The 27,702-nt window shown below is 38.8% G+C and overlaps 2 protein-coding genes across 2 annotated transcripts in view; one reads left to right on the top strand and one right to left on the bottom strand.

The window, feature by feature from the left end:
* Positions 1-8,974, top strand: part of TIAM1 (TIAM Rac1 associated GEF 1) — a 154,077-nt gene extending 145,103 nt beyond the window's left edge. The window contains exons 24-26 of the mRNA XM_036745622.1: positions 277-364; positions 1,558-1,730; positions 7,285-8,974. Coding sequence (XP_036601517.1) covers positions 277-364; positions 1,558-1,730; positions 7,285-7,754 — 731 coding nt within the window. The 3' untranslated portion in view covers positions 7,755-8,974. The remainder of the gene's footprint in view (positions 1-276; positions 365-1,557; positions 1,731-7,284) is intronic.
* A 5,191-nt stretch (positions 8,975-14,165) lies between these two features.
* LOC118838898 (carbonyl reductase [NADPH] 1-like) lies at positions 14,166-22,650 on the bottom strand. Its single transcript, XM_036746276.1, has 3 exons — positions 22,314-22,650; positions 21,048-21,155; positions 14,166-14,626 (listed from the first exon to the last, which is right to left on the bottom strand). The coding sequence occupies exons 1-3, from the start codon at positions 22,600-22,602 to the stop codon at positions 14,190-14,192; spliced, it is 834 nt and encodes a 277-aa protein (XP_036602171.1). The 5' UTR covers positions 22,603-22,650; the 3' UTR covers positions 14,166-14,189.
* Positions 22,651-27,702: the final 5,052 nt, after the last annotated feature.

Here is a 27,702-nt window from a genome sequence, read left to right as displayed (position 1 = left end):
CATTTTTGTGGAATCCAGTATTTGTTCATCAATTTCAAATGTTTGTGTCTAATGGTAGCCATCTAATGGCAGAGTGGGGGAGGGGAAGAGAATTAAAAAAGAAATTTACATGATAACTTTAGCAAATTGCACATATTTGCAGTTTCATGTTCAGTCTTTTTTCTTATACTGTGTTATAGTAATGCTTATTTTATTCCATAAATTCAAAACAAAAACACTTTTAAAAGAAATATACATTAACTCATCCTTGCTTTGTATTGCTTGCAATTTACCTAGATGCAGAAGCTAATTCAGTCTGTGAGATTGTCCATGTTAAATCAGAATCTGAAGGGAGACCAGAGAGGTCTTTCCACCTCTGTTGCAGGTAAATGTTCTTACAAGAACTGTATATTCAGAAGGAAGACCTCTTATATGGCTTGCTCCTGTACAGAGGTTTTTATGTCATTGGTACCCAATAAGTGTTCATTAATAAAAACAATTCCTTAAGGCTACAAAACATACAATTTAAACTTTTGCAGTGTTTAGGCTGGACTTAAAAAGTCCAGCACAGCAGATGTTACTAACATTCAACAGACTCTAACTATAAAAATGCTTAGTACTTTAACTTTTGAAGAAGTATATAAATTTTATATACATATAATATTTAATAGAAAGACTACTACTTTATTTACATCTATAATATGCAATTATGGCAATAAGCAATTCTGTATTTCTCTTCTTGGAAAAATAGCTTTATTCACATTTGTCCTTTATAGAATCCTCAAGAGGCTGGAGAATTGGGATGGGGGAGGGAACAAAGGAGAGTATTGAATGTAAATACAGTGGTCCAAGGTGACATTATGAATCCATGCTGGATCCATAGCCTGGACTTGTGAGCCATCCATGTGTTAATAGAAGTATTCTTTGTGTACTAAGAAAGAATTTAAAGCATTTAATAAATATAATATCTATTTAAAGATTCAGGGGCTTTATTATTAAATAAAAATTTGCAGAATAAGTCATTTTTAGAGTAGGAAATAGAATTTACATGATGCAAAGAACAACTTGTGTGTTTACTTTTAATGGTAAACATTTTGTTTTAAAAAAAAACAGATTTATTGTGAGGAAGGTCAAGGATCTTCACTGGGAAAATTCATTCACCAAACAATAATTTTGACGTTGCTCTTCAGACTTTCTAAGATGTTATAGTCCAAATTTGAGAATGTGTTTGAGTATTGTGAATTCTGAAGTTTTTATAAAGAGCTGAGTTTGCTTATTTTTTGCTGTACAAAATCTGTCAGCTTTTAAGCCACTAGGCATAGATTAGTATGCCCTGGTAGTTGTATAGATGAATATCAGGTAATGTGGAAAAAGAAACACATGTTTACTAATTTCTTAGTGCAGCATAAGAATTGTAGCTTTTAAATCTCTGGATTTGTCCATAACCATTAGACAAGACATTATTTGACATTTGACTTTGTTCCAAATCATTAAGAGTTCTAGATATATATTAAATACTTCTTTCTTTTAACTTATTTTAATCTTCTCTTTCCTTTTTCTTTTTCTTTTTTTTTTTAGCTCCCCTGAAAGTAGAAAAGATTTTCTGAAGGCCGTGCATTCAATCTTACGTGACAAACACAGAAGACAGCTCCTCAAAACAGAAAGTCTGCCCTCATCTCAGCAATATGTCCCTTTTGGAGGAAAAAGACTATACCCCCTTAAAGGTGCAAGGCCAGCTATGAGCAGGGCAGGTACTGTAGGGATACAGATTTTAAAGATCCCTGTCATCCCCAATCTATTATAGGACCCAACTTGCTGAGCAAGATTAAGGTGTTGCCTCATGTGGGGTTAAGGCTGGTGCTTTGGCTTTCCTTGGGTGTGAGTTCTCCTCCCTCTCTTACATTTCTTTTATCGTCTATTTATACCTTTTTTCTTCCACTTCAGGTTTCCCCTTTGCTGTCCTCCTGCTTTTGATTTGAAAGCTCTGCCATACCCCTTATTCCTAAGCCAGTGACAGTAACATCCTCTTTGCAAAGTAGACTCAATCGCGCTATGGGAGTGAAGATAGCTGCTTTGCATGCTGGTTGGCTTTGTTTACAGAGGGTAACGTGTGTATTTTTCACAAAGTTCCCAGTAAGCTGTTCTGTAAACATGGTGGTACAGTGACTAAGCAACTCACTCATTCTCCATCGTTATTATTTCTGATCTTGGGGTCAAAGTATCAGGAGAGTTTGCTTTTTTCCTTTCTTTCTTTCCTTGCCCTCATGCCTGAGATGACTTCTTTTGATTCAATGCTTTGATGGGGCTGTGATCTCATTGAAGTGGAGGCTCCCTTTAGTGTCACAAATTGTAACCTTTCTCAAAGTGGTGATTCTTGTCCACCTCCTCACATGAATCCTCCATGGAAAGTCCTACCAGTGCTGGGGACCTTTCTTTGCAGCATCTGAGACTACCAGTGGATACCAGTGGAGAACATAGAGCCTCCATCAGGCGTCCCTGGATCCAGCCCCATGCTTGGCCCACCTCCCTCTGATTTTACTCATCACTTTGAGGATGTCCCTTACACTAGCTTCTCTCGCACTATTGCTAGTGTATTGTAGCTTGTGCGTACCAAAAGTACGCCTCTCCATTGCCTCTGCAGTTATTCTCAACTTTGATGTTCCTGTAGCTTTGGTGTTCATGACTCAAATCCATAAAGCATCTTGAGAGGTTTTTATTTATTTTTTTGCTCCTGGCTTATGATTTCATTAGTATGGAGGACTCCCCATGTGAAATTCCCTCCAGTGGTGCAGATTGGCAACTCTTACTTACAGTCTTCTAGAATTGTTTAGACACTGAGAAATTAAGTGACTTCCCAATGGTCACATTGTGTATTTGAGAGGTAACACTCAAACCCAGGTCTTCCTGATTTCTAGATCTCACTATACTTTGCTGCCTCTGGAAAAATACTGCTTTTAAAAAAAAATACGGACCTAAAGGGTTTGTTTCAGGAATTGGCTTAGACTCATTAAAAGCATTGCACAGTCTCCCAAAGGCAATATGTATAACCTACTCCTTTCCTGTTTAATTGGTAATGAAGCTTCCCCTTCATTATCTAGGGGCATATAAGGTAGTGCAGTATATAGGGTGCTGGACCTGGAATCAGGAAGACTGACCTGAGTTCAAATTTGGCCTCAGATACTTATTAGCAGTGTGACCCTTAAGTGATAAGTCACTTAACCCTATTTGGCTCAGTTTCCTCATCTGTAAAATGAGCTGGAGAAGGAAATGGCAAATCACTCCAGTATCTTTGCCAAGAAAACCCCAAAGACTCAGACACAACTTATAAGAACTGAACAACAACAAACTTGACTATATCTGCAATATATGCCCAAGATACTTGTACTGAAAGATTTGGTCTTTGGGCTCTCTATACAAACATATTATCATAGTCTGGACCATAGGTATTCTTTATCTATTTAATTTTTCCCATTTGGTGGTTAGGCCAAACTATTTTTGAATCATTATGGTAGTCAGACCAAACTCTCTTTGGATCATTAAGGATTTTACCCGAGAGGCTCTATAATGTTCTAAGACTTGATATTATCAAAACAATATTGGCAGGCTGAGATTCAATCTAGCTCAGATTGAATCTGGCCCACTTGTGAAAACAAGCATCACAAAGAGTGGGATTTCTTAAGACAATCCAATATGGCGAATCTTTAATAAACTTTGTCTTTTTCCTTGGCAAAACAAAAAAACAATATTGGCAAACAGGAGCATTTGGGGACCTCTCTATTTTTGAGAAAACCCTTTTCTATTTGAAGTCTATGCTGACCCATCATCCATCTCCATTGCAGTGGCAAACACAAAATCACCTCTCCTTACTTTAAGCTTCATTTGATTTTTAAGAATCAGAGGGTCATTGAAGAAGTCATCTCTTTTCTGTCTTTTGGTGAATCTTATATCATTTTAATATATCCATGGGATAGACTTTCTGAAGGGAGAGTCTTTTAATTTGAGAAAGGTTTGTCCTGATATAGCAAAGGGGGAAAGTGGATTTGTTCCCAAGGTATAAACTTAAGATTCATTCACCCTCCCCAAGAGGTGGAGAGGGCCTTAGTACTAGAACCGTTATCCTTTTTGGGAGCACAGCTGTGATATATTTCCAGAAAAGGCAGAATTTTTCATTAATCATATCCAGATAGTTTCATTTCCTCCTCCTCTGGAGGCAACTTGAGATTGTCCTACACTATGTGACCTTTCCTCCATCATCTTCCTCCTTTTCTTCAGCTATGTCTAAGAGGCACAGTGTCCTGTGACTGGGTGAAGACCCTCAAAGAGAAAGCTTAGGTAAATGCTGAGAAATAATTCTGTTTTTTAAGTTATAAAAATAATTTTTCCATTAGTTAGGTTTCAGTGAATGAATAAGTATTTGTTAAATGCCTGCTACCATATATGCCCTGCTCTCCACTGATGTCTGTAAGGAATCTTGCCAGTCCTAATATACTGTCCATTTTTGTGCTGTCCCTTGAGACCCTTATTTTAGCGATGTTCGTGTCTCCTTTTCTTCGTCTTCTTGTAAAAAGACTGTAACTTGGAAATTTCTCAGCTGTCCCTTCTCTGTCCAAGAATATTTGATAAAGATGAATTCAGCCTTTTATATTCAGCCCCTTTTGGTATTTCATATATTCATATTTCAGTGAACTCAAGTTCATTGAAAGTAAGCATTTTCCATCTTTAAGGAACTCATTAGCAGTTCCTTGTAAGATTTCTTAAGCCATTTTTAAAACCCCAAATTTTGTATCTTTGTGAACATCCAGAGGAACCTTTACCACCTCCTATTAGATAGGGCAAATGAATAATTTACTGACTCATTGTTAAAAACATTTATCTTTCTCCTTTTGGGAGCACTTATCTGTAATCAGACACATGATCACATGATAAGTGACTAAGTCAGTGCAACACTAAACACTTTTTCCTAACATTAGAAAAAGAAAATTTTAAATCAAAGGATGTCTAAAAAAGTGGGGGACACTCCCCCAAGATGACTAAGTTGCTCAGTGGAAGTGTTAGCAGGTAGAAGTTCATGCTTCATTTTGTGCTGTCATTAAATGAAGGTAATTTCTCTCTCTGATTCCACTCTGTCTAAAGATGAAAGCAGAATACTTTGACTTATCACCAAGAAAGTCTAATAATATTCTACTCCCTTTATTTAATTGACTTCAGTCACAACAATAACTAAGGTGGGGCAGTTAGAGTGTTGTTCCAGGGTGCAAAAATTCCTAGCGGCATTGGCAGCACTTTCAATCCTTCAACAATGTGGAAACAGCTGAGTTTAGTACCTTGTTTGGAAGAATAGTTAGTTAAAATAGGAGGCAGCTTCCTTTCTATCCTTGCTTCCCCCAAGGTGACTATACCCCTAATGAACTTCTTTGTACCTCCCCCTGTCCTTTTTCCCCCTTTCCCACCAGGCCTTCCACAGCAGTGTACTGGCACAACAGGCACAGAAATTCCTAGTTACAGCTCTGACTAGAGATGATCCACTATTGAGTTAAAACTGGCTCAGGAAGAAAGCCAAATTATACTATGATACTGAGATACTTTTGGACAGGAATTTTCTGTTTTTTTCTGAGTGCTTTTCAGTTCTCTTGAAAAATGGCTTTCATTTCTTCCCATATCAGAGCATATTTATCCATGTTTTAAGATAGAAAGTACCATTTTCATACCATCACCTTTGGCATGAAAAAGTGGACAGAGGCTTAATTAGCCTAAGATTACGCTTGGCCAAAGAGAAAAACTGGTGTCCAAGTGTTGTATGCCCTAAGCCTGTGTTAACCCACTGAGCCCTTGACTGAAATTGCTGGGTATCATGATATAATCTGGGAATGGTTAAAAGTAGTCTCAGTGATAGGGCTACTTGAACTATGATAATCTGTCAGTCAAGGAAGTTCCTTGTGGGATTTAACTCTAGGCTTTACTGGAACTTCTGTATCATAACGCTTCATCTTCTTGTGTCTAATGTGACAATTTTATTGCCAGAGGAGAAGGAAAAACAGCTATATTGCCTTTGAAGAGCACTTTGTATGTATGTGAGTGAATCAATAATTCCTAGAATTTCCCCTTTTCTTATTTAGTAATATTATAACACTTTGCTTATGAAGTGCTTTGCAATCATTTATTATTTATTTCTTACGATGACCCAGTCATTGTTAACTAGTCATCTTACAGAAGAATGTAAAAAGGTTCAAGGCCAGGTGATACCTGTAGGACTTGTCTTAAGCTATAGTCAGTATTTGGGTTTCCTGAACTCCAAAGTTAAGTTTAATCCTTTGAGCACCTAAATTGTTCCAAAGGAAGTGATTGTGGTGGTTGGAAAGGTGAACCTTTTTGATCAATCTTAGTTTTGTTTCCCCCCTAACCCCACCCCAAATCTTTGATGATCTCCAAGACATTCTGGGCAGGGCATAGTGGTACATGCCCGTGATCCCTGCTGCCAAGGAAGCTGAAGTTGTCCTTGAGTTCAAAATTCTGAGCTAAAGGAAGCTAAGCCATTTGGGTGTCTATACCAAGTGTGGTACCAATATGACTAGCCCCTAGGAGCAGGAGGCCACCAGGCTGCCTAAGGACAGGTGAGCCAGCCCAGGTTGGAAACAGAGCAGGCCAAAGTTCTTGTGGAGATCGGTAGTGGGATCAAACCCATGAGCGGCCTTTGCACTGCCAGCCTGAGCAGATTGGAAGAACCAGTCTGGATGAATGGATATAGAAATAAAAGAAATTCTGAACTCTTGGCCCAGCTGAGAATCTTAAAGAGGCAAATTGATGGTTTTGTTCCTTTGGTACTGAAAAAGGTCTAGGCCTGAAGAGTTTTTCAGGTCATGGCCACTGCCTTAAGGTCTTTCTTGACTCATGATGAAAGCATTAAGATATTACCTGTTTTGCTGTTAAAAGGGGCTGGGGATGGGAGGGAGGCTTTGATTTTTCTCCTTAGGCTTAAGGGCATGACCAATCAGAAGCACAAGGTCACACTCAGCTGCTTGTTAAGAAAAATAGCAGCAAGCACCCCTCTCTTACATCTGACACCTAGTAAAAGATGATTCTCTTTAAGGGAATTAAGTCTCTTTTTCCTCACCCTTCCACCCATTGCCATAGTCTCCCTTTAAATACTCCCTTTAACTACTTTAAATACTCTCCCTGGGACCAAGGTAACCACCCAATGATTAAGTTGTTAGGGGAATGTAATCTATTTTGGCATATTCTCTGGAATTTCATTTCATGTAAAATATATGGGGGTTTTATTTTTATATTTGTTTTGTGTGTGTGCAGTGTCAGCCCCAAGTAAATCTCTTGGGAGAAGGAGGAGGCGTCTGGCCCGAAACAGGTTTACCATTGATTCAGATGCTGTCTCCACAAGCAGCCCTAAGACAGAGTCCCAGCACCCTTCCAGTGGCAGGGACACTGACCGCTGGGTAGAGGAACAGTTTGATCTTGCTCAGTATGAGGAGCAAGATGACATCAAGGAGACGGACATCCTTAGTGACGATGATGAATACTGCAAATCCATGAAAGGGTCCCCAGTGGACAGAGACCTTCAGGAGCAGTTACAAGCTGCCTCTCTCGGTCAGCGGGAAAGAGGCCAACAAGCTATGGATAGTCACGCCTCAAGGATGACCCAGCTCAAGAAGCAAGCAGCTTTGTCCGGCATCAATGGTGGTCTGGAGAATGCTAGTGAGGAAGTCATTTGGGTTAGGCGTGAAGACTTTGTCCCTACCAGGAAACTGAACACCGAAATCTAAATGTCGCTTTCCCTTTAGGTAGTATTTGTAGGTTCCCCCCCTCCCCCTACTTTCCTACATACTGAGAAGACTTCTATCCTTTAGATTGCGCACTTGCACACAGGGTTTTGGCAATTGACTTGTTCCAAAACCATGTAGCCACATCACTTCATAAGTTTTAACAGAAACAGAATAGTTTAGAATTTGAAAAAGAATAAGCTGGAGTCTTGTATTGTGTACATTACCAAGGGCTTTTATTTATTCTCAAATAATCAGGGGCTGAGAAATGAAAATATATATGTATATATTTTTTAAAAGCGCATTATATAGCACTGGAAAATAGGTTACTGAAGGCATTTAAGTATGTGCGGCAGATGAGCTTCAGTGGTAGCACAGAGAGCAAAGGGTTTTGGGTTTTGTTTTGTTTTTTTATCTGTGAGATTCATCTCTTTGATAGCAAACTGCCTTGAAAAATATCTCTGTACAATTTGCAGTGTTCTTACTCCTTTCTTTCTTAGATGTCAGAGAATATTTGTATTTTAGAAATGTGTGAGGAAGGCTTTGGAATTTATGTTTTGATGAGCCTTCCCTGCCCCCTCCTTTTTTGGTCTGTAACTGGTCTTTTTTAATGTCAATGCTGGAAGCTCTAGTTTTGCATAGAATCGTAAAGATGCCAAACTCTTTAAAAAAGAGATCCAAATTTATCACTTGAAACAAAACACTATTTTTTTTAACATGTTACCTGATGTGCAAGGCACAAATAGTTGAGATTTTTACAGTGTTAATGTAACTCCAGGTCTATAAAATGAAGAGTTAGGCATAGTGACTTTATATTTATACATGAAAGGTCAACTGGAACTCTTTCTTGGGAATAATGATTTTTCCAAGAAGCAGATTTTATGTTTGAATATATATTTGAGATGGAAATTTATTTGAATTAGCAGTTAGCAATGAGTCTATATGTTTCTGGTGAGTATAGCCAAGATGGAGGTGGGGTGGAGAACTTGACCAACAAATCAGTCATTTCCACAAATGTTAATATGGCATACATTGATTTTCCCATAACTCTTCCATGATAGATTATCATCAACCTCTAGAAACCAAAAACCTCTTCACAAGTCTCTAGTGTTTTAACAATTTCTTCTTGTCAGCAAAGCAGGGTAGACATACCAAAATCTAATGGTTTAAGTAGATTCAAATAGGAAGAACAAAAACAAGTTATGGCACTTTTCAAAACAAAGCAAAAAAAAGGGGGGGGGGGTCATAGCTCCTCCACCCTGCACCATCCCATTCCACAAACGTTCACTTCCAAAGAAGGGCTCAAATATGAAAACTTTCTTTTGGGGATAAATATCTATTTGGTGTTTGACACATCAGTAGGTACTTAAGAACCTGAATTTTATAGTAGCTTTAGGGATTATATTTTATACAAAATCATTTATAACTTTATATTTTAAGACATAATAGAAAATGTTCCAAAACAGTAATGCTTCTATGTCCCTTCTAGTCTTACCTGCTTTCCTACCCTATATCCTCCCCACCTCCACTCTCACTCCCCCTTTCCCTTTTGGGTTTCCAGGGGCTTGAGCTTAATATTTTGAAAGTCATATTCTATTAAACTTTTGCTATACTCTCTGGTTTTCTTAAAAGATTTAGAATGGTTTCTATACCCTTTGTATCACTTCATTGTTCCATATTATCTCTGGTTCAGTTGTTTAAATTAATTAGAAAGGTAGAGATTTATTAATAGCCCTTATATACTGTACCCAGTGAAACATGGCCTGTTTTAAAATACTGCAAAATCTGGTGCTTGGAGAGGGTTTCATTGTCTCTGTACATATTGTCTTGACGTGTCTATGTCAAAGGTTCTTATATATTTCTTTTATAAACTGAGAGAAGGTCTATTTTTATGTTTTTAGGTCTACGAATGGAATGTTGTAAATGCCTGTCAAAAATAAAATACTGAAAAATATGTGGATAGTTGTGTTTCTGCATGATTGGAAAGCTAGAGAGAGAAAAGCACGTAGAATCCTCAAATCTTAGTATTAGAAGAGAACTCAAAATATCTGTGTTTAAATCCTGCCTGAGACATTTACTACTAATGTGATCCTGGGCAATGTCCCTTATCCCCTGTCAAATAAGGGGCAAGGAGGAGGGAGAGAATGGAACAAGCATTTATTAAGTACCTGATACATGCCACCATGTGTGTAGCTACATGGTACTTACTGTGCTAAGAGCTTTACAAATAATAATCTCATTATGAGGACGATAATAGCTCCTGCCTCACAGGATTGTGAGGACGAAAGGAGATAATATATGTAAAGTGCTTTGCAAACCTTTAAGTAATATCTAAGTATTAGCTAATACTACTACAAGCTAGTCCAACACCTAACCAAATCTCAACATCACCATGAAATTATTCTCCAGTCTCTTTTAAGATCTTGCGTTATAGGTAATTCAATTCTCTCTAACTTACATTTTGTTACTCTGAGGATCAACTGAAAGAAAGAGTTAAAGCTTGGAAGTAGTGGGTCCTGGGCATTCTTAGGGAATTTTCTCTAAATCCTGAGCTTCACACATAGAGCTTCTTATTTTCAGGGCTCAGGCTTCACACACCAGCCTATAACCTCTGGCACCTAAGAGAACACAAGCTCAGCCCAGACATCCCTCCAGAAGTGTGCAGAGCCTGGCCCTAACATAAAGCCCAAAGTTAGGAAGTCAACTGAAAGAGAGAATGATTTAAAAATCCCACCATAAAGAGCTCTTATGGTGTCAAGGATATTCTTCTTCTATATAAATCTTCCTACACAAAACCAGAGGAAGACAAATTACTCTGAAACATTCAAAAGCAAAGCCTTAAAGAAAAATATAGGTTGGGTTCAAGTTTAACTAGAATTTCTGGAAGAGATGGAACAAGAGTTTAAAAATGTTTTTATAAATGAGATGAAAGGACTAGAGGAATAAGTTAGACATGAATTGAGAGCTACAGATGAATGAATTGGACATAGAATTAGTGGTTTGGAAGAAGTACAGAACCTTAGCTAAGCAATAGACTTCTTGAAAATTGGAATGACCCGTACAGAAATTAATAACTCCATAAGACAAGAAATATTAAGACAAAGCCAAAGAACTACTAAAATAGAAGTAAATGCAAGGTTATCTCAGCAAAAATAACTGACCTGGGAAAGTGATAAAGAAGAAAATTTAAGGATCACATAAAATCTATGACCAAAAAAATCATAGACAATATTTTTCAAAAAATCATAATACTGTTCAGATCACTTAGAATTGGAGAGCAAAATGAAAATAGAAAGAATAAACCAGTCATCTTCTTAAAGAAACACAAAAGAAAACTCCAAAGTACATTACAGCCAAAATCCAGAGCTTCCAGAGGACAGAAAAAAAAAAATGCTGTACGTAGAATAAATATATTCATTTACCAAGGAGCCACAGTCAGGATCATTCAAGATTTAGCAGTCACCAGAATGAAGAAACAAATTGGAATATAATATTCCAAAAGAGACAGGCTCACAACAAAGAGTAATTTAGCCAGAAGCCCAATTCCATTGCTCGAAGAAATCAATCCAGAAGCCAGTTTCAAGCTCCAGTTCCATTTCAGATTGGTGTCTATAGGAAGAATCCTTCAGTACACTCTAGAAAACATAATACATCCTTAGAAACAACCCACCAGAAATAACTAAAAATCTAACATTTTTCTTATGTGTGATACGTTATCCACATACCAAATGTTTTGAGAAAATTGACTTGGTATTTATTTATTCTTAATGTATAGCCTCCTAATTTAATCTAAATCAATAAAATCATGATCTGGGAAACAAGATGGTTAAATCCAATCTGGTTCTCCCAGGATTTTAATTCCAGCTACTTAAGAGTGGGAATGATTACATACTGTTGCCTATGAGATTACTGAAATACTTTTCCTCCTTTTTCCTTCCTCTCTTTTCCCTGTCCTTCCTTTCTTGTCCTATTCTGTCCTGTCCTTTCCTTTTCTATAAGAGCTTATTTTTCATGCCCTTCTCTTTCTTTTTCTTGCCTTGACTTCATTTCCTTTTCCGGAAGGAATTGTTTTTCAACAGGGAATCGGACTGTTAACTGCACCAACAAGAGGCTGAGGTGGAGATGGGGGTAGTAATGCCCAGTTTCTTGGGCCATATATGCATCCTGGGGGCTGGGACCATGGTAGCCAAACATGTGTTTACTGGCTCACAGCACTTATCTTGCTACCTTGTTCTATTGACGTCTAGGAGTCTCCCTTTTCCCTCACTTGCACCAAACTAAAACCCTTCTTCTAACTCTAAAGAGGTAGACAACATTTTAGCTGTTCAAGGTATTCCTGATCCTCAGCTAATATATTTTGCTACTTAAGGTGCCAAGCTCAAAAAATCATTACCTGTGTCTTTTGACTTCAGGGCAACAATAGTTGTTAATCTCAGAATACCAACTTATGATATGCACCCTTAAGTAAAAAAACCAAAGGACCTATTCCCCATACAAGATCAGAGGAAGGCCTCCTGTAAAGAAAACAATCCCACTGAAATTATTCTGGAGCCAATTGTGGGGTGCAGTGTCAGTCCTGGGATTTGATGACCATATCAGGATTGGATGTGTAATACTAAAAGGTCCCAGAAGACAACAGGAACAATTCAGTGAGTCAAGGGAGACTAGCAGCTGGGAATAGGTTAGGTGGACTCACTTCTGGCTCTGCTGAATCCAGCTCCTTCTTCTTACTTCTCCCTGAGTGGGGACATTTTTACCAGGAGACTTCCCCTGCTCTTTGGCAGTCTCAGGCTGTGCCATGGAGAGCCTGCCATTTCAACTCATGGTAGGTCCTGGCCTTTGACATTCCCCAGAGCATTGGGGATGGTTGACTGCTCTTCCCCACACTGAATGAGGTTCAGAGTGGTTGTAACAGAACTGCAAAGTATTAACCAGATACTTTACGGGGGGACAAATTGAAGCAATAATAATAATAGCCCTGAGTGGCTCCACTGATAACTGAATTGGATTTAGGTCACTTATCTAGCACCAATGGGAAGGGCTAGAGAAGCAGCTTTATGAAGGTTAACACAAGCTCAACAATTCATCACCTGTGTCCTCTGACTTCAGGGTAAAAGTATTTGTTCATCCCAAAATATCAACCTGTGAAGTGTATCTCCCGGCCCCATCTCCACCCTGCAAGAAACCCAAAGACCTATTCTCCATAAAAAATATCAGGAAGGCCCCCTGTAAAAAACAAACAAGCAAAAACCAATCTCACTGAAATTATTGTGGGGTTATTTTCTTTTCTGTTGAAAGGGGCAGTATCCCCTTAATTGAGCACATTAAATGCTTTAGTTAACAGTAAAAAACATAATGTCTGTGACTGAGGGCATGATCTTGGTTTAGCAACCCTGGTATAAAACTCCAGGATTAAACAGAAAAAAAAGATGAAAACAGAACAGGCCCATAAAAGCCATGCAAAGTCATAATTTTCTTTTGCCTCCCAACTACAGCTTAACTTTTAAATAGCTGCTAACTTGATGTTGTATAGGTAGGATGTCATTGGATCTTGTGGTTCACTCAGAATCCTGTTTAGGCTGAGAGTTAGTTGCTAAGGTTCAGAGAAAGTCCAAAGACTCACACAAGGTCACATAGTAAGTAGCAGACCTGGGATTCAAACCCAGATTCTGCTTACAAATCCTCTCCTCTTTCCACTATGCGGATTCAGCTTCATTTCCCTATTTGCCTTTGAGCTACAATTTCTCCCAATGGAGAAATACATTTAATTCTGTATGTTTATTGAACACGAACATTTGTTAAGGAGTATGCTTAATTGAGTAATCTGCCAAGATGTATTAATACTAGTGAAAAGATCCTAAAATGTACAAAGGATCTTGGTAATTATAAGGCAACTGCATTCTCATAGAAGGAAGCTTTGTAATGGATGTAACTTCCAGTACGGCATCAGATGGTATTTTACTTGACGATCACTCTGATAGCCTATAATGAATGGCCCAGCAAATGCCCAAAGGCCAAGTGTCCCCCCTGGACCTTGTGGTATTGACTTATTATACTGGCATTTCCCCAGCATAAGGAACCTGCATGCATCACCCATTTCTGTGATGAAGCAAATTCTGCATGTAAAACTTGGTTAGGAATGACTAAAATTTCAGAGTATTTAATATGTTGGTAATTTTTTGAAAACTTTTTATTCTATTTTGACAATCTGAATTTTGCATGTTTTTCTTGTATTGCAAGTGTTGTCATTACAAATGCCAGTCATTACAAAATCTCTAACATAATTAGTAGGCAACTCAAAGAGAACACCTTATAGGAATTAGCTGTGACAATTAGTGAAGGGAAAAATGTACTTTTATTTCTTTCTAAATGCACTTTTAAATCAAATCCCAGATGTGTGACTCTCAAGTATTACTAGAATGGATTCACAAATTAAGTTTACCATTTTTCAACCCTTTTTTCTGATACAAATTGGCCATTAGGTTCTGTAACACCTGGGGGTAAAAGAGCCAAATAAACTGGGGTTTCAGCTCCTTCTTCTGTACTTTTGGTAGCTTTGGGTCCTGCCATGTCAGTTCTCACCCATCCTGGGCAGCACGCATTCAGAAGAATATTATCACCTTTCCTCTGCTCATTCAGTTGCCTGGCATGGATTCTCGACAAGACAGTGACTCCAATCTTGGACACTCCATAAGCAGTGTTGGGCCAACCTTCCTTCTCATGCACTCCCTTCTTTGCATCTTCCACAAACTTGTTCATGAGCCCCACCAACTCTTCTTCTGTGATTGTGTCACTTCGAAACTTCTGCTGAAGTTCTGGGCTGCAGTTTTTAAGAGAACGTACACTCACAATGCTAGAGACATTCACCACTCTACCTGCAATAAAACATATAGAAACATCCTTTGGCATATTGTTCTTACAAACTATTCTTTGAAAGAATTCAGAGTTTATATTGTCATTAATTTTCATGACATTGTGAGATGCATGTACATTTTTAACAGTTGAGGATGCAACTCTTCATTTTGGTAGGATGGGGAACTATGGTTTGTCCACACAACAAAATGAGCAGAAACCATATGATCATCTCAATAGACGCAGAAAAAACCTTTGACAAAATACAACACCCATTCCTATTAAAAACACTAGAAAGCATAGGAATAAATGGAACTTTCCTTAAAATTATAAATAGCATCTACCTAAAACCATCAACAAGCATTATTTGTAATGGGGATAAGCTGGATGCATTCCCAACAAGATCAGGGGTGAAACAAGGATGTCCATTATCACTCCTACTATTCAATTTGGTACTAGATACGTTAGCTGTAGCAATAAGAGAAGAAAAAGAAAGTGAAGGAATTAGAATAGGAAAAGAAGAAACTAAATTATCACTTTTTGCAGATGATATGATGATTTATTTAGAGAATCCTAGAGAATCAAGTAAAAAACTACTTGAAATAATAAACAACTTTAGCAAAGTTACAGGATATAAAATAAACCCACATAAATCCTCAGCATTCCTATACATTACTGACAAAGCCCAACAGCAAGAGATAGAAAGAGAAATTCCATTCAAAGTTACTGTAGACACTATAAAATATTTGGGAGTCTATTTGCCAAGACAAACCCAGGGCCTAAATGAACATAACTATGAAACACTTTTCACATGAATAAAGTCAGATCTAAATAAATGGAAAAATATCAGTTGCTCATGGTTAGGCTGAGCTAACATAATAAAAATGACAATTTTACCTAAATTAATCTATCTATTCAGTGCCATACCAATTGAACTACCAAAAAATTATTTTACTGAGCTGGACAAAATTATAACAAAATTCATCTTGAAAAACAAGAGGTCTAGAATATCTAGGGTATTAATGAAAAGAAATACTAGAGAAGGTGGCCTAGCCATATCAGATATTAAACTGTACTGCAGAGCAGCAGTCATCAAAACTACCTGGTACTGGCTAAGAAACAGAGGTGTGGATCAGTGGAATAGGATAGGAATACAAGATAGAGAAGTCAACAACTATAGCAATCTACTCTTTGATAAACCCAAAGAGGCCAGCTTCTGGGCTAATAATTCACTATTTCACAAAAACAGTTGGGAAAATTGGAAAATGGTAGGGCAGAAACTAGGCATAGTCCAACATCTTACACCATATACCAAAATAGAGTCAAACTGGGTTCATGATTTAGGAGTAAAAGCTGATACTATAAGTAATTTGGGAGAGCAAGGAATAGTTTACTTATCAGATTTATGGAAAAGAAAAGAATTCATGACCCAACAAGAGATAGAGAGCATTACAAAATGCAAAATGGATAATTTTGATTATGTTAAATTGAAAGGGTTTTGTGCAAAAAAAGTCAATGCAACAAAAATTAGGAGGGAAACAGAAAATTGGGAGAAAATCTTTACAACTAGTATCTCTGATAAAGGTCTCATTTCTAAAATATACAGGGAACTGAGCCAAATATATAGGAATACAAGCCATTCCCCAATTGAGAAATGGTCAAAGGATATGAACAGGCAGTTTTCAGAGGAAGAAATTAAAGCTATCTATAGGCATATGAAAAAATGCTCAAAATCACTACTGATTAGAGAAGTGCAAATCAAAACAACTCTTAGATACCACATCTCTCCTGTCAGATTGGCTAAAATAACAAAACAGGAAAATGATAAATGCTGGAGAGGATGTGGGAAAATTGGAACATTGTTACATTGCTGGTGGAGTTGTGAGATGATCCAGCCATTTTGGAGAGTAATTTGGAACTACGCCCAAAGGGCCATAAAAATGTTCATACCCTTTGACCCAGCAATGCCACTTCTAGGGTTGTATCCCAAAGAAATCACACAAGCAGGAAAAGAAACCATATGTACAAAAATATTTATAGTGGCTCTTTTTGTGGTAGCTAAGAATTGGAAATCAAAGGGATGCCCATCAATTGGGGAATGGCTGAACAAGCTGTGGTATATGAAGGCAATGGAATACTATTGTGCCATAAGAAATGGGGATGATACGGACTTCATAACAACCTGGAAAAACCTACACGACATAATGCTGAGTGAGCAGAGCAGAGCCAGAACATTATACACAACCACACATATAGGGATTCTGTGAGGACCAACCCTGACAGACTTCACTCTTCTCAGCAACACAAGGTACAAAGACAACTCCAAAGGACTCATGATGGAGAATGCTATCTACATCCAGAGAAAGAACTATGAAGTATGAACGCAGATTGAGGCACACTTCATGCTCGCCTTTTTCTCCCCCCTTTTTTTCTTTTCTTTTGTTTTTGTTTTTGGGTGGTTGTTTTTGGTTCTGTTTCTTCTTTCTCATGATTCATTCCATGGGTCATAATTCTTCTCCACAACTTGACTAGTGTATAAATTAATTCACTGCGAAGTTATATGTGGTAGTTATATGAGATTCCATGCCGTCTTGGGGAGGGAGGGGGGAGGGAGGGAAGAAAATCTGGAACTCAAAATTATGTAGAACCATGTGTTGTAAACTAAAAATAAAAATAAAAAAAAGAAAAAATTAAAAAAATCATTTTGCAAAGGAATAATAAATGAAATGAATGAAAAAAACCATAAAGTGTTTTCTATGTGTCAGGTACAATGCTAAATTTGTGTATATGATGCTAATGTTGTGTGGAAGAATTAGACCTGCCTATCAATATTTGACCAATGTTTAATTAAACACTTCTGATACAATGAGAGGAAATTTCCAAAATAATATAAAATGATGTGATATAAATTTCATGATATAAAATCATGAAATCAATCCAAATACCTCATAGGCACTAGCCCTATTCAGATATCTTTGCATATGTCTTTAAAATGGCAATAAGCAAATATGAACCTCTTGACTGACAGCTATCACATGTCTAAAAATAAATAGATGATACTGAATAGAAATGAGAGAAGGTACCCCCCCCTCCCGTGAAAGTCCTTATGATGGCCTATAAAAACATTTACTTATACTTGGGGGCTTCTCACTAGTGGAGTATGAAGCTCTACCTGGTAGAACTGGTAGTTCAGAGGCTAGATTATTCCCCCTGTAGAGAATTCCAGCCAAATCATGCAGCTTTCATAACTGCCTTTCCATGGTTTGGCTGGGATTCTGTACAGGAAGAATAATCTAGCCTCTGAACCAATCTGTGGAGGTATCATAATGCCAAAGTTATCCCATGGAATGTGAATTAGAAGCCACTAGTTCAACGGTGGTACCTTGGTAGTAGCCATGAAGTCTTTGTTTGTTTTTTTAAATGTTATTCTTTGTATTCCAGGAAGAAAATAAAGGCATTTAATTTTTTAAAATGCTGTAACCAACAAGAAACACACAAAACGAGAAGGCATAAATGGATCACCATCTATAATGCTGGAAGTCATACTCAAATGGATGAGATCATGGGTTTGCTAGCAATGTGTGAAATGGATGTGTGATCCAAGTGTATCAGAAGTTCTCTCCAGCAAACACCCCAGCCAAACCCCACATCATCCTGATTCATGTCCTCCCATATGTCTGAAGTGGGGGGGTGCCTCCAGATTGTTCCAGAAACTGTCCTCACTTTCTCTTGACATCACTCTGGCTGTTTAACTGTCCTCCCTTGCTCTCACCATGTGACAAGCCCATCTTCTTTCCTTATGCCATAGGTGCTCTTTTACCATTCTCTGGAGTTTCTCATTGGTTTATGTTACAAACTGCTAATACTCATCAGGAGCCTCTTTACTGCCTTCCATGGAGTGATAAATTTTTAATTCTTTAGAGATTTCGATATTGTATGACTTACTGCCATACTGCAACAATGGTAAAATATTGGTATTAGAAACTGGGCCTCTGCTTTCATGGGAAGCTTGTGGTCATTAAAGGAGCTCTCCAATTTCTCAAACGCATTCCAGCCTGCTCTTTTCCTCCTGTTTAACTCAGGGCCTGACAGTATATAAATCTCTATATCTCTATCTTGGACAGACAATTCAGGAGTACTGTCCTTCTCATTGTACCTAACATAGGTGTTAAAAGGGAAAAAAAATCTGTTGAATGAATGACACTGGTGCAAGGTGGATTAGTGGGTCAGCCTATAGTGTTACATAGAGGATGGATAAGAAAAGGAATCAGAAATTTCATTTTTGTTACAATTATCCTTAGATAACCATACTCTGGGATAGACTAAAATAAAAATTTAAGTATACAAAGGTATTTTTGTAAAAATAATAAACTATTTAGGTTTTTAATACCCTGTTTAAAGAGAATATAGTCTGATGTAGCTCTTGGGAAAGCCTGTTTCAAAGAGTGGGGGGGGGGGGAGGGAGGGAGAAAATCTGGAACTCAAAAAACGTAGTATTCCATGGACTAAGGTAGTTTAAGAAAAGTCAGCTTAGGAGACATAAGAGATGCTCTAGAATGAAGTTCTGAAGACACAATTGGGACACAATTCTAATGAGTAGGAAAAAATGGAATTCCTCTTCAAAGACCAATGTGAATACACAGGGAACTCACTAATCAAATTAGATTTTGAAAAGAAATATACAGAAGATGACTCTCAAAAAACTGTCGTCAATGCTTAAAGCTCAGAATGACCTGGAACCAGGTGAGGGAAGCTAAGAATGAAAAATGTTTTTTCTAGTTTAACTAAGAAAAAGGAAGATCAAAGAAGGAATGAGACTTTCGTTTAGAAACATAAGTGACAAGAGAGAACTTTTATTTAGTTTCTGTCTATATTACATAGGGGGATGACTTTTTACATTGAAATGATGGAACAGAGATAACTAACAGGCAGTTGATACCCAAGAGAAGGATGATGGCAGGCTAGGGTGCTGGGCTGAATCTAATAAGATGAAATTCATGACTGGGGAGGCATTTTTATATAATAGTTGTTCTGAAAAAATCTGGGATTTTAGAGGATGACAAGTTTACTAAGTGAATTAGCAGTGTGATATAGCAGCTATAAAAGGTCTAGGAATAGGGAAGGAACCAGTTCAATGTTGTGTGTGTGGCAGTGTGTGTATGGGATGTACACAGGACACACTCTGAGGTCTATCTACATTATCAACATTTTCTCCATCACTTTCTTAAGTCTAGAAAATCCACAATAAATCAAGCTCTGATTTGTAACATTTGCTGATTTCTGAGGTGTAAATGTTTATGAATGAAATTTAACAATCAGCTTGGGTTCAAGCTGACTCTAGCATAGCCCTACACACCCCTGGCAACCTGTGTAGTTTGCTACTATACCTTTTGGCCTATGGCTATTCTGACTATTTGGCTCTCTCTCTGGAAAATTAGAAAATGAAACCCTCTGATTATCTCAAATATCACTGGCCTCCAGGAAGAAGTAATCTGTACATTAATGCTCTGTCATCCAGGTAAAGACAAATCTTCAAGATATTAAAGCACTTCTTACTTCAAAGATTGTCTTATCTGAATGGAGACCAGCTACCTTAAATGCTTACATTATACTTCAATAGTTGCCTTATTCTAATGATCAATATTTTTTTCCTTTTACATATTTTTAAAGAAAATTGCTCTTTGTCTAATTGTGTGCTTACTTTACTTAAAGTATATACCAAAATACTTGAAGGGCTGAAAGGTGAGTGGGCTTTTCTGATGAGTGTGACTTCGATGTCAAACACTATTCTCTTTCCTCCTGGTAATCTTTGGACTTGAAGCAGGCTTCCCCCAATTCACTACATAAAAAAACAAGTGATGTATTTAAGACTCTGGTGGTAGGATGGATGATGGCAGTTTCCTTAACAAACCAGGAGATCTCATTCAGGGGGAAAAAATTTCCTTTGAAGGTGTTCAAGGTGTCCCAAGCTGGATTTTCCAAAGAATTTAAAATGAAATTTATCTCCTTTCAGAATAAATTATTTTTCAGGTCTTTATGGCGGAAAAAAACTATTCCTGAATTCTCTATCTTATGTTGGTGGAGGGGGTCTTGACACAAAAGCATTTTTTATTCTCCTCCTCTCCTTTTTTTTGCTAAGTCATATTTGGTCATAGATATGACTCATGTAACTAAACAATTCCCAGTATCCCTGAAGTAAAATGGTGGAACGGATGTATCCTAGAAACAGAGTTAGGAGTAGCATTAGAGATTATGAAATCTAATTGCTTCTTCTTTATAACTGTTAGAATGAAGGCCCAGAAAAACTGGGATAGTCAAACAAGGCAACGTAGTTAAAATTGGAGCCAGAAATCATATTTTTTTGTATTAAATGTTTGATAATTCTAGATCTTTCCTCTTTGTATAAACAAGGTTAGTACTTTGTATTCCAAATACTGAATTTACCTTGTGGTTTAATCAGAGGCAGTAATTTTGCAGATATAGCTCTGGTGCCAAAAAAGTTGAGTTGCATAGTCACCTCAGCTTGCATAGGAAAAGGTGTGGTATCAGCCTCTAAAAAGAAAGGACGGGGAGGGGAAGAAAGGTTAGAAAATGAAGAGCAAGTTAAACAGTAATGGAACCGAATGTTTCTATTTCTAAAGCAAAGAAATTCACATAATTTTAAAGGGGATGAGGTAAGTATAGCTCCTACTATGTGATAGACACTTTCCAAATATTATCTCATTTGATACTCCCAACAATGCTTCCTGATACATGCTTTGATTATATCCATATCACAGTGGAGCAGCCCGAGGTAACCAGAGGTCAAGTGATTTGCCCAAGGTCACACAGGTAGTAAGTGTCTGAAGCTATAGCTGAATCCAGATCTTCCTGACTCCAGGCCCTGTGCTCTATCCCCTGGGACACTTAGAGTTGAAGGATAAATGAAAAATTCAACAAAATGCCCAGAGTAGCTGGTGCATTACATAATCAAGTTTGAAAGTTTTGGTTGAGGTTTAAACATCTCAGAGAAAGCATGGGTATAAGGAGCCGTACTTGGAGGGATACAGTAAGGTTACCTAACCAGAAACCTCCAGGGCATTTGACACCTGGTAAAATTCAGAAACCTGAGAGTTGCATCAAGCTGCTTTGTCAAGTACAAATATGCAACAACTTGAATTCAAGCAGCATTTCCTGAAGAAACTATGTGCAAACAAAATCACTAGGGATATAACACACACAAAAGAAACTGCCCCTGCTCAGGTGCCAACACTGTCTTAGAAGGCTACAACACCTACACCAGTAGGTCAATAGGAGATATAAACAAAATGATGGAAAGAAATTTGGCGAAGTAGGGTCAAATAGATGGTTCAGTAGATAGAGTGTGGAGCCTGGAATCGGGAAGACCCGAGTTCAAATTCAGTCCCAGACGCTTACTAGCTGTGTGACTTTGGCAAGTCACTTGACTTGTGTTTGCCGTAATCCATCGTTTCTCCAGGAAATGGCAAACCACTTCAGTATTTTTGCTAAGAAAACCCCAGGGACAGCGTGGTGCACACGCCTACGAAGAGTTGGATACGCCTGAACAATAGAAGAGCATTAACAACCTGTAGCTGTTATGCACCCCAAAGACCTTTTCCCCTGGAGTGAGGAGTTCTGTATTTGGCAGTCAGCACAATCAGTTTTAGTGATTTTCACTTACACGCACAGTGTCATTGTCCCGTCTCCTACCTTTGAAGGCTATTCCAGCATTGCTGACCAGAACATCCAGACCTCCGTACCGCTCCTGGAGAAATTCCCGCAGGGTCCGAATGCTCTGCAAGTCACTGATATCCAGCTGGTGGAAAAGAGGGTTCAGTCCCTCCTCCTTCAGCTTCTTCACAGCCTCCTGGCCCAGGGTCGGGTTCCTGGCGGTGAGAATCACGTCCCCGGAGAATTTCTTGCACAGATCGCGCACGATGGCGAAGCCGATCCCCTTGTTACTCCCGGTCACCACGGCCACTCGGCTGCGGGAAGACATGACTCGTTGCGGTGGAGGGCAGGAAGTACAAGACACTGAGCAGGGGCTGGTCTGGGGGTGCAAGCCAGAGGGGAAGGCTAGGCTGCTCAGGAGGGTGTGAGGGGATGCTAGAGCTGCAAGTTGAGGCAGGCGCTGGTTATAAAGCCCATACTTTGGCACAGGTCCTCCCTGCCTCCCTAGGACTGCTGGTGAAGCGTGAACGCGCAACTTCCCAGCTTCTCTCTTCGCCTGTCCCACACCAGTCGCTCTCCTCTAAGGCAGAATAGCCAGGGAGTCCCAGGTTTCTGAATTCCAGGTGGAGGGGGAAAACAAAACACAAAACACCAAACCACAAACCTTTACGAGGGTTGATGCATTTGTTTTGTCTCCCTTTGTTGCTCTCTCGGATAATTATTTAGCTCATAAATATTTGTTTTTCCCCCAATTTGTTTCTCCTAAATACCCCCAAGTTCCCCCTAATGAGCCGTTAAAAGTCTTAGTTCAATGCATCCAGGTGTGGGGGCAGAGCTGGGAGTCCTATACTTGGAAACTATCCAAGATAGTCCCAAGTTCCAAAGAATTAATGGGAATTATCTCAGAAAATTTGTCTCTACAATAGATTATCAGTTTACCCTGTGAGAATTTGTGGGTAGAAGGCTTCTTCAAGTGTCTGCATATATTCTAAGCCATATGCACCAAGAAACCACGTAACCTGACCAGAGTTATTTCCTCTATCCCTCTGGTGTGTGACATTTTGCAGGATGCATGGTTCCTTTGATTAGGAGTGTTTTAGCTCTGTTGTTTGAAAAACATCACCCCTTCAGGAAGTATTTATTATTTGTTATGCTCCAATCTCTATGTTTAGTGCTGAAAGTACAAATATAAAAGTAAGATATCCTGGCCCTCAGGAAGGACACATTCTCCTGGGGGAATAGAAGATGTTCACAGATTTATTTGGGAAGTGGCAGGAAAGGGGTACTAGCAACTGGGGGAATCAAGAAAAGCCTCCTGAAAGAGGTGTCTTGAGCAGAGCCTTGAAGGGATTTAGAAGCTGCCAAAGTACACGGAAGGAAGAAGACCATTGTAGGCATGGGATCATGCTGGGGGAAAGATGTGGAGGTGGGACATTGAACGTCCCATTCGGCAAGATGTCACATACATGCAGTATCATGAAAGGCCAGGAAGAGGGCTGATGTGGCCAGAGAAATGTGGAATCAGTCTGAAAATACAGCCTGGGGCAAAATTGTGAAGGACTTAAAGAAACCTGATCCACAGACATGCATTTGCCTTTGATTCTTTGCTACCACTTAAAAACACATACACAGGCAGACACACATTGCACATTTATTATTAGTATGTTATAGTAAATATTATGTCAATGGATTTTTATTTTGATGTATTATTTATCATATTAAATATAGTGATATATGTTGAATGTATTTATGAGGCAGCAAAGAACTGGAACACTATACATACATGTACACACATATACATATACACACACACACATATATTAAATACAGACAGAAAAAAACTGGTCTGTGTCCCTTTAGAATAAGACTTATACAGACAATGACTACAAAAATGTAAATGAAAACAAGATTTGAAAGTCACACAAACTCTGATTAATTTTCATAACCAATCTTGGCCCCTGAGAGCAGATGATGAAACACTTTAGCCAAGGTGCTTACAGTGGAACTACTTGCCTAGTAGGAGACCCTGCACCCAGCAGGGAGCAGGCCCATGGAGTTTAAGAGGCAGTCAGTGGAGACAGCTCCAAGGGGTGTTGTCCCTAGCAGCAGTCAAAAGAGGTAGTTATCTACCGTAGCGGGGAGTCAAACTATAGAGGAGCAATCGCAGGATGTCCTGCTAACTGACCTGCCCTGAAGAGACACTGACAAGTGGGGAGCAGTGTGAGAATACAGAGAAAAACATTGGGATATTAGCACTGCAGCATCTCAAGCATATGTTGCTTTGAAAGAGTGTTCTCAGTACAAGTGTGTCCATTATCCTACTGATGCTGTGGGAGAGCTTGTTCCAGGTATCTGGAGGGGATGTTTTGTACCTAACTTAATAATGGAATAAACTTTTGTGCCTAAATTAATAAATGCCTTTGTGTTGAGCTACTGGCTAATTGTGTCTACTGCAGATTTGTGAGCTACAGTTTTAGGAGTGCAGACTTACAGAAAACATTTGACCCTAGTTCCTTATCCACCCACTAGCCAGGACAAATGCAAGTTGAGGTCTGTGTGTAGTGGGGAGGGGTGTGTTGAGGTGTAGCCCATTAACATAGTAGGAAGAACATTATATTTGGAGTCATAATGAGTGCCAGCTCTAAACAGAGCTTACAGGGTGACTGCCTTTGGGCAAATCACTTAACATCTCAGAGAGGTAGTACCTACCTCTCCTTATAAGGACCAAATAAGATAATAAATATAAAGCACTATGAAAACAAAAAAGAATTGGGTTTATAGTTTTATAAATATAACTAGCATTCATATATTTATTTGTCCTTCATTCTAGAAGAGGTTAAATGACATCAGGAAGGTGATGTCTTGACTTGCAAGTGAATTGGATTTAAGTGAGGCAGAGATGTTTAGTCACCGGCCTCACTTTTCTCCTCCAGAGCCACCTGGGTCCAGTGACAAGATACAATTCAGGATGACTGGAGATGGGAGACCTTGGCCTTTTTAAGCTAAGGTCTTTCCCAAGTCTCAGGTTGTCTGAGACAATGCTCATTCAGTGATTAAGGCTAGGTAAGAAATGAGACCAAAAATGGGCTCTTTTACCTAGTTTTAAAAAGAAATCAGTCTGAGAGGGGAAAAGGCTTAGGGTTTCTGGCCAAAACAGAAACAATTACTATTTATACTCACTCTGAAGCATCTGAGCTCAAACAATGACCAAATGAGGCATGGGCTGGGACTTATTGTTGGCTAATCAGTGAGAACCAGAGTGGTTTGAGTTTAAGGCATGACTTTTAAAAATGATAGAATATATAAGTAGGGAAGAGAAAAAAAAAAGAAATCTAGCAGGTAAACCTATAGAGCATTACATAGTACTCTCAGGCTTGTAAAGTGCTTTACAAACATTATCTCATTTGATCCTCACAATAATTCTGTAGGGTAGAGGCTGCAATTATCCCCATTTTAAGATGAGGAAACAGTTGAAGTTAAATGAATTATGAAGAATCACCTATCTAGTGAGTGTCTGAAGCAAGATTTGAACTCAGGTCTTCCTGACTGCAAGTCCAGCCCTCTATCCATTGTGTCACCAAGTTGCCCAGGCTGTCTTTTAATTGAAGCTCCTATAGGGTAAGAAGGTTCAGATGAAGAGCAGCACAGCGCTTCAGTGTTCAGCCCCCATTGCTCCAGACTGAGGGAAGCACATTGTAGAGTGGCTTCTGGATGTGCAACTGTGTACCTCCGGTCAGAAGGGACCTGTAGTCCCTTAGGGTTCAGATTTCTGCCATTTTAGACCAAGAATTGGCTGGCACCAATAGGCTCCTGCCCCATCGTCGGGAGAGAAATAGTTGGCATTAGTGAAATGGAGACTAATAAAATGATTCTATGTTGCCTGATAAGGAGTGAGGAAGGAGGGGCAAGGATGTAGGGAGTTTGACTCTTAAAGGCATCCAACAAGAGGCTGAGATGGGGTTTGTGGGGAGCAATGCCCAGTTTCTTGAGCCATACATGCATCCTGGGGCTGGGAACATTGTGGCTAAACATTTTTTCACTGGCTCATAGCACCTATCTTGCTATCTTGTTCTATTCACATCTAGAAGTCTCCCTTCTCCCTTTTTCCCTCACCCCCACCAAACTAAAAACCCTTCTTTCTTCTAACTCTAAAGAAGTAGATAACATTTTAGCTGTTCCCCGGTATTCTTGATGCTCGGCAAATATTTCTTGCTGCTTCAGGTCCCAAGTTGAAGAAAGCATTACCTGTGTCTTTTGACTTCAGGGCAGCAAAAGTTGTTAATCTCACAATACCAACCTTAAGCAAAATTTCAAAGGACCTATTCCCCATACAAAATCAGAGGAAGGCCTCCTGGAAAAAAAAAAAAAAAACAATCCCACTGAAATTATTCTGGAGTCAATAATAGGATGTGAGAAAGGAATTATAATTTTCATATTAGTTTATATATGTGTAATGAATATACTAATAATTCCAGTTTCCCAAGAGCCGCCTCTCTGGCTCAGGAGTCAGAGCTCATAATGCAGTTTGAACTGATCAAAACTCTGACAATGCTATTTAAGTATATAACCCGTACTTTTACTTGAACTAAGAGAACATTTGTCACTCTGAAATTGATTTAACTACTCGATGACTGGCACTCCAGTCTCTACGCCTCCTTTGGGTGGCTCTGAGCATTCTCAGGTTAGAGACTGGTTCAGTAAAAATCCTGCTCACATTAATTGGTGTCAGAAGTTTTTAAGGAGTGTATGTAGGGTGAAGCCTTGAGCTCTTCGGTAGGGGGAGAAGGGAAAGGTGCTGCTGGATTTTTCTTCCAGAAGTCCCAGCTCACTTCACTGACAAGTTGAACACCCCTGACTCTGGCTCCATTACCTGCCCCAGCCTCTGATCAAGCCAGGCTTTTCATTGTGAAGAATGCTCCAGGGCCCTTTTTTTTTTTGATCCAGATCACTTTGGTAAGGCCTGTGTTGTGTTGTTTTGTGGCACATGGATTTGGCTTTGCGTGCAGCTTTTCTCTCATAATGAAGGGCCAGCTATGGCCTGAGGTTTTCCCTTTTATTATTTCTGTAATTCAAATGAATTTCTAGCACAGTGTGGAATATTTGTATTTGTGTACTTGTGTTTTGTGTATTTGTGTTGTTATATTCCCTTGCAGTGTATCTATGTATTACGTATACTTGTTAGTCAAGTGGTATTATTATCTTTGGGCATACACCTTTAAAATGGGACAGATGTGTTGTCAAGGCATGGGGGGGAGGGGAGGAGATACAGCAGTTCTCATTCAAGCGTGTAAGAAATATGGCCTTGACTGTCCCTCATATTGTCAGGATTGGGTTGATTTGACTAGCGATGACCCTAAACATTGCTGGCTTCATTGGGGGCAGTTTTAATAAGAGCAAATTAGAATATTTAAGGCCAAAACTGATGAAT

Source organism: Trichosurus vulpecula, chromosome 2 (assembly GCF_011100635.1).
Source record: "Trichosurus vulpecula isolate mTriVul1 chromosome 2, mTriVul1.pri, whole genome shotgun sequence".
NCBI classification, from domain to species: domain Eukaryota; kingdom Metazoa; phylum Chordata; class Mammalia; order Diprotodontia; family Phalangeridae; genus Trichosurus; species Trichosurus vulpecula.
This window is presented reverse-complemented; position numbering and strand designations above follow the sequence as displayed.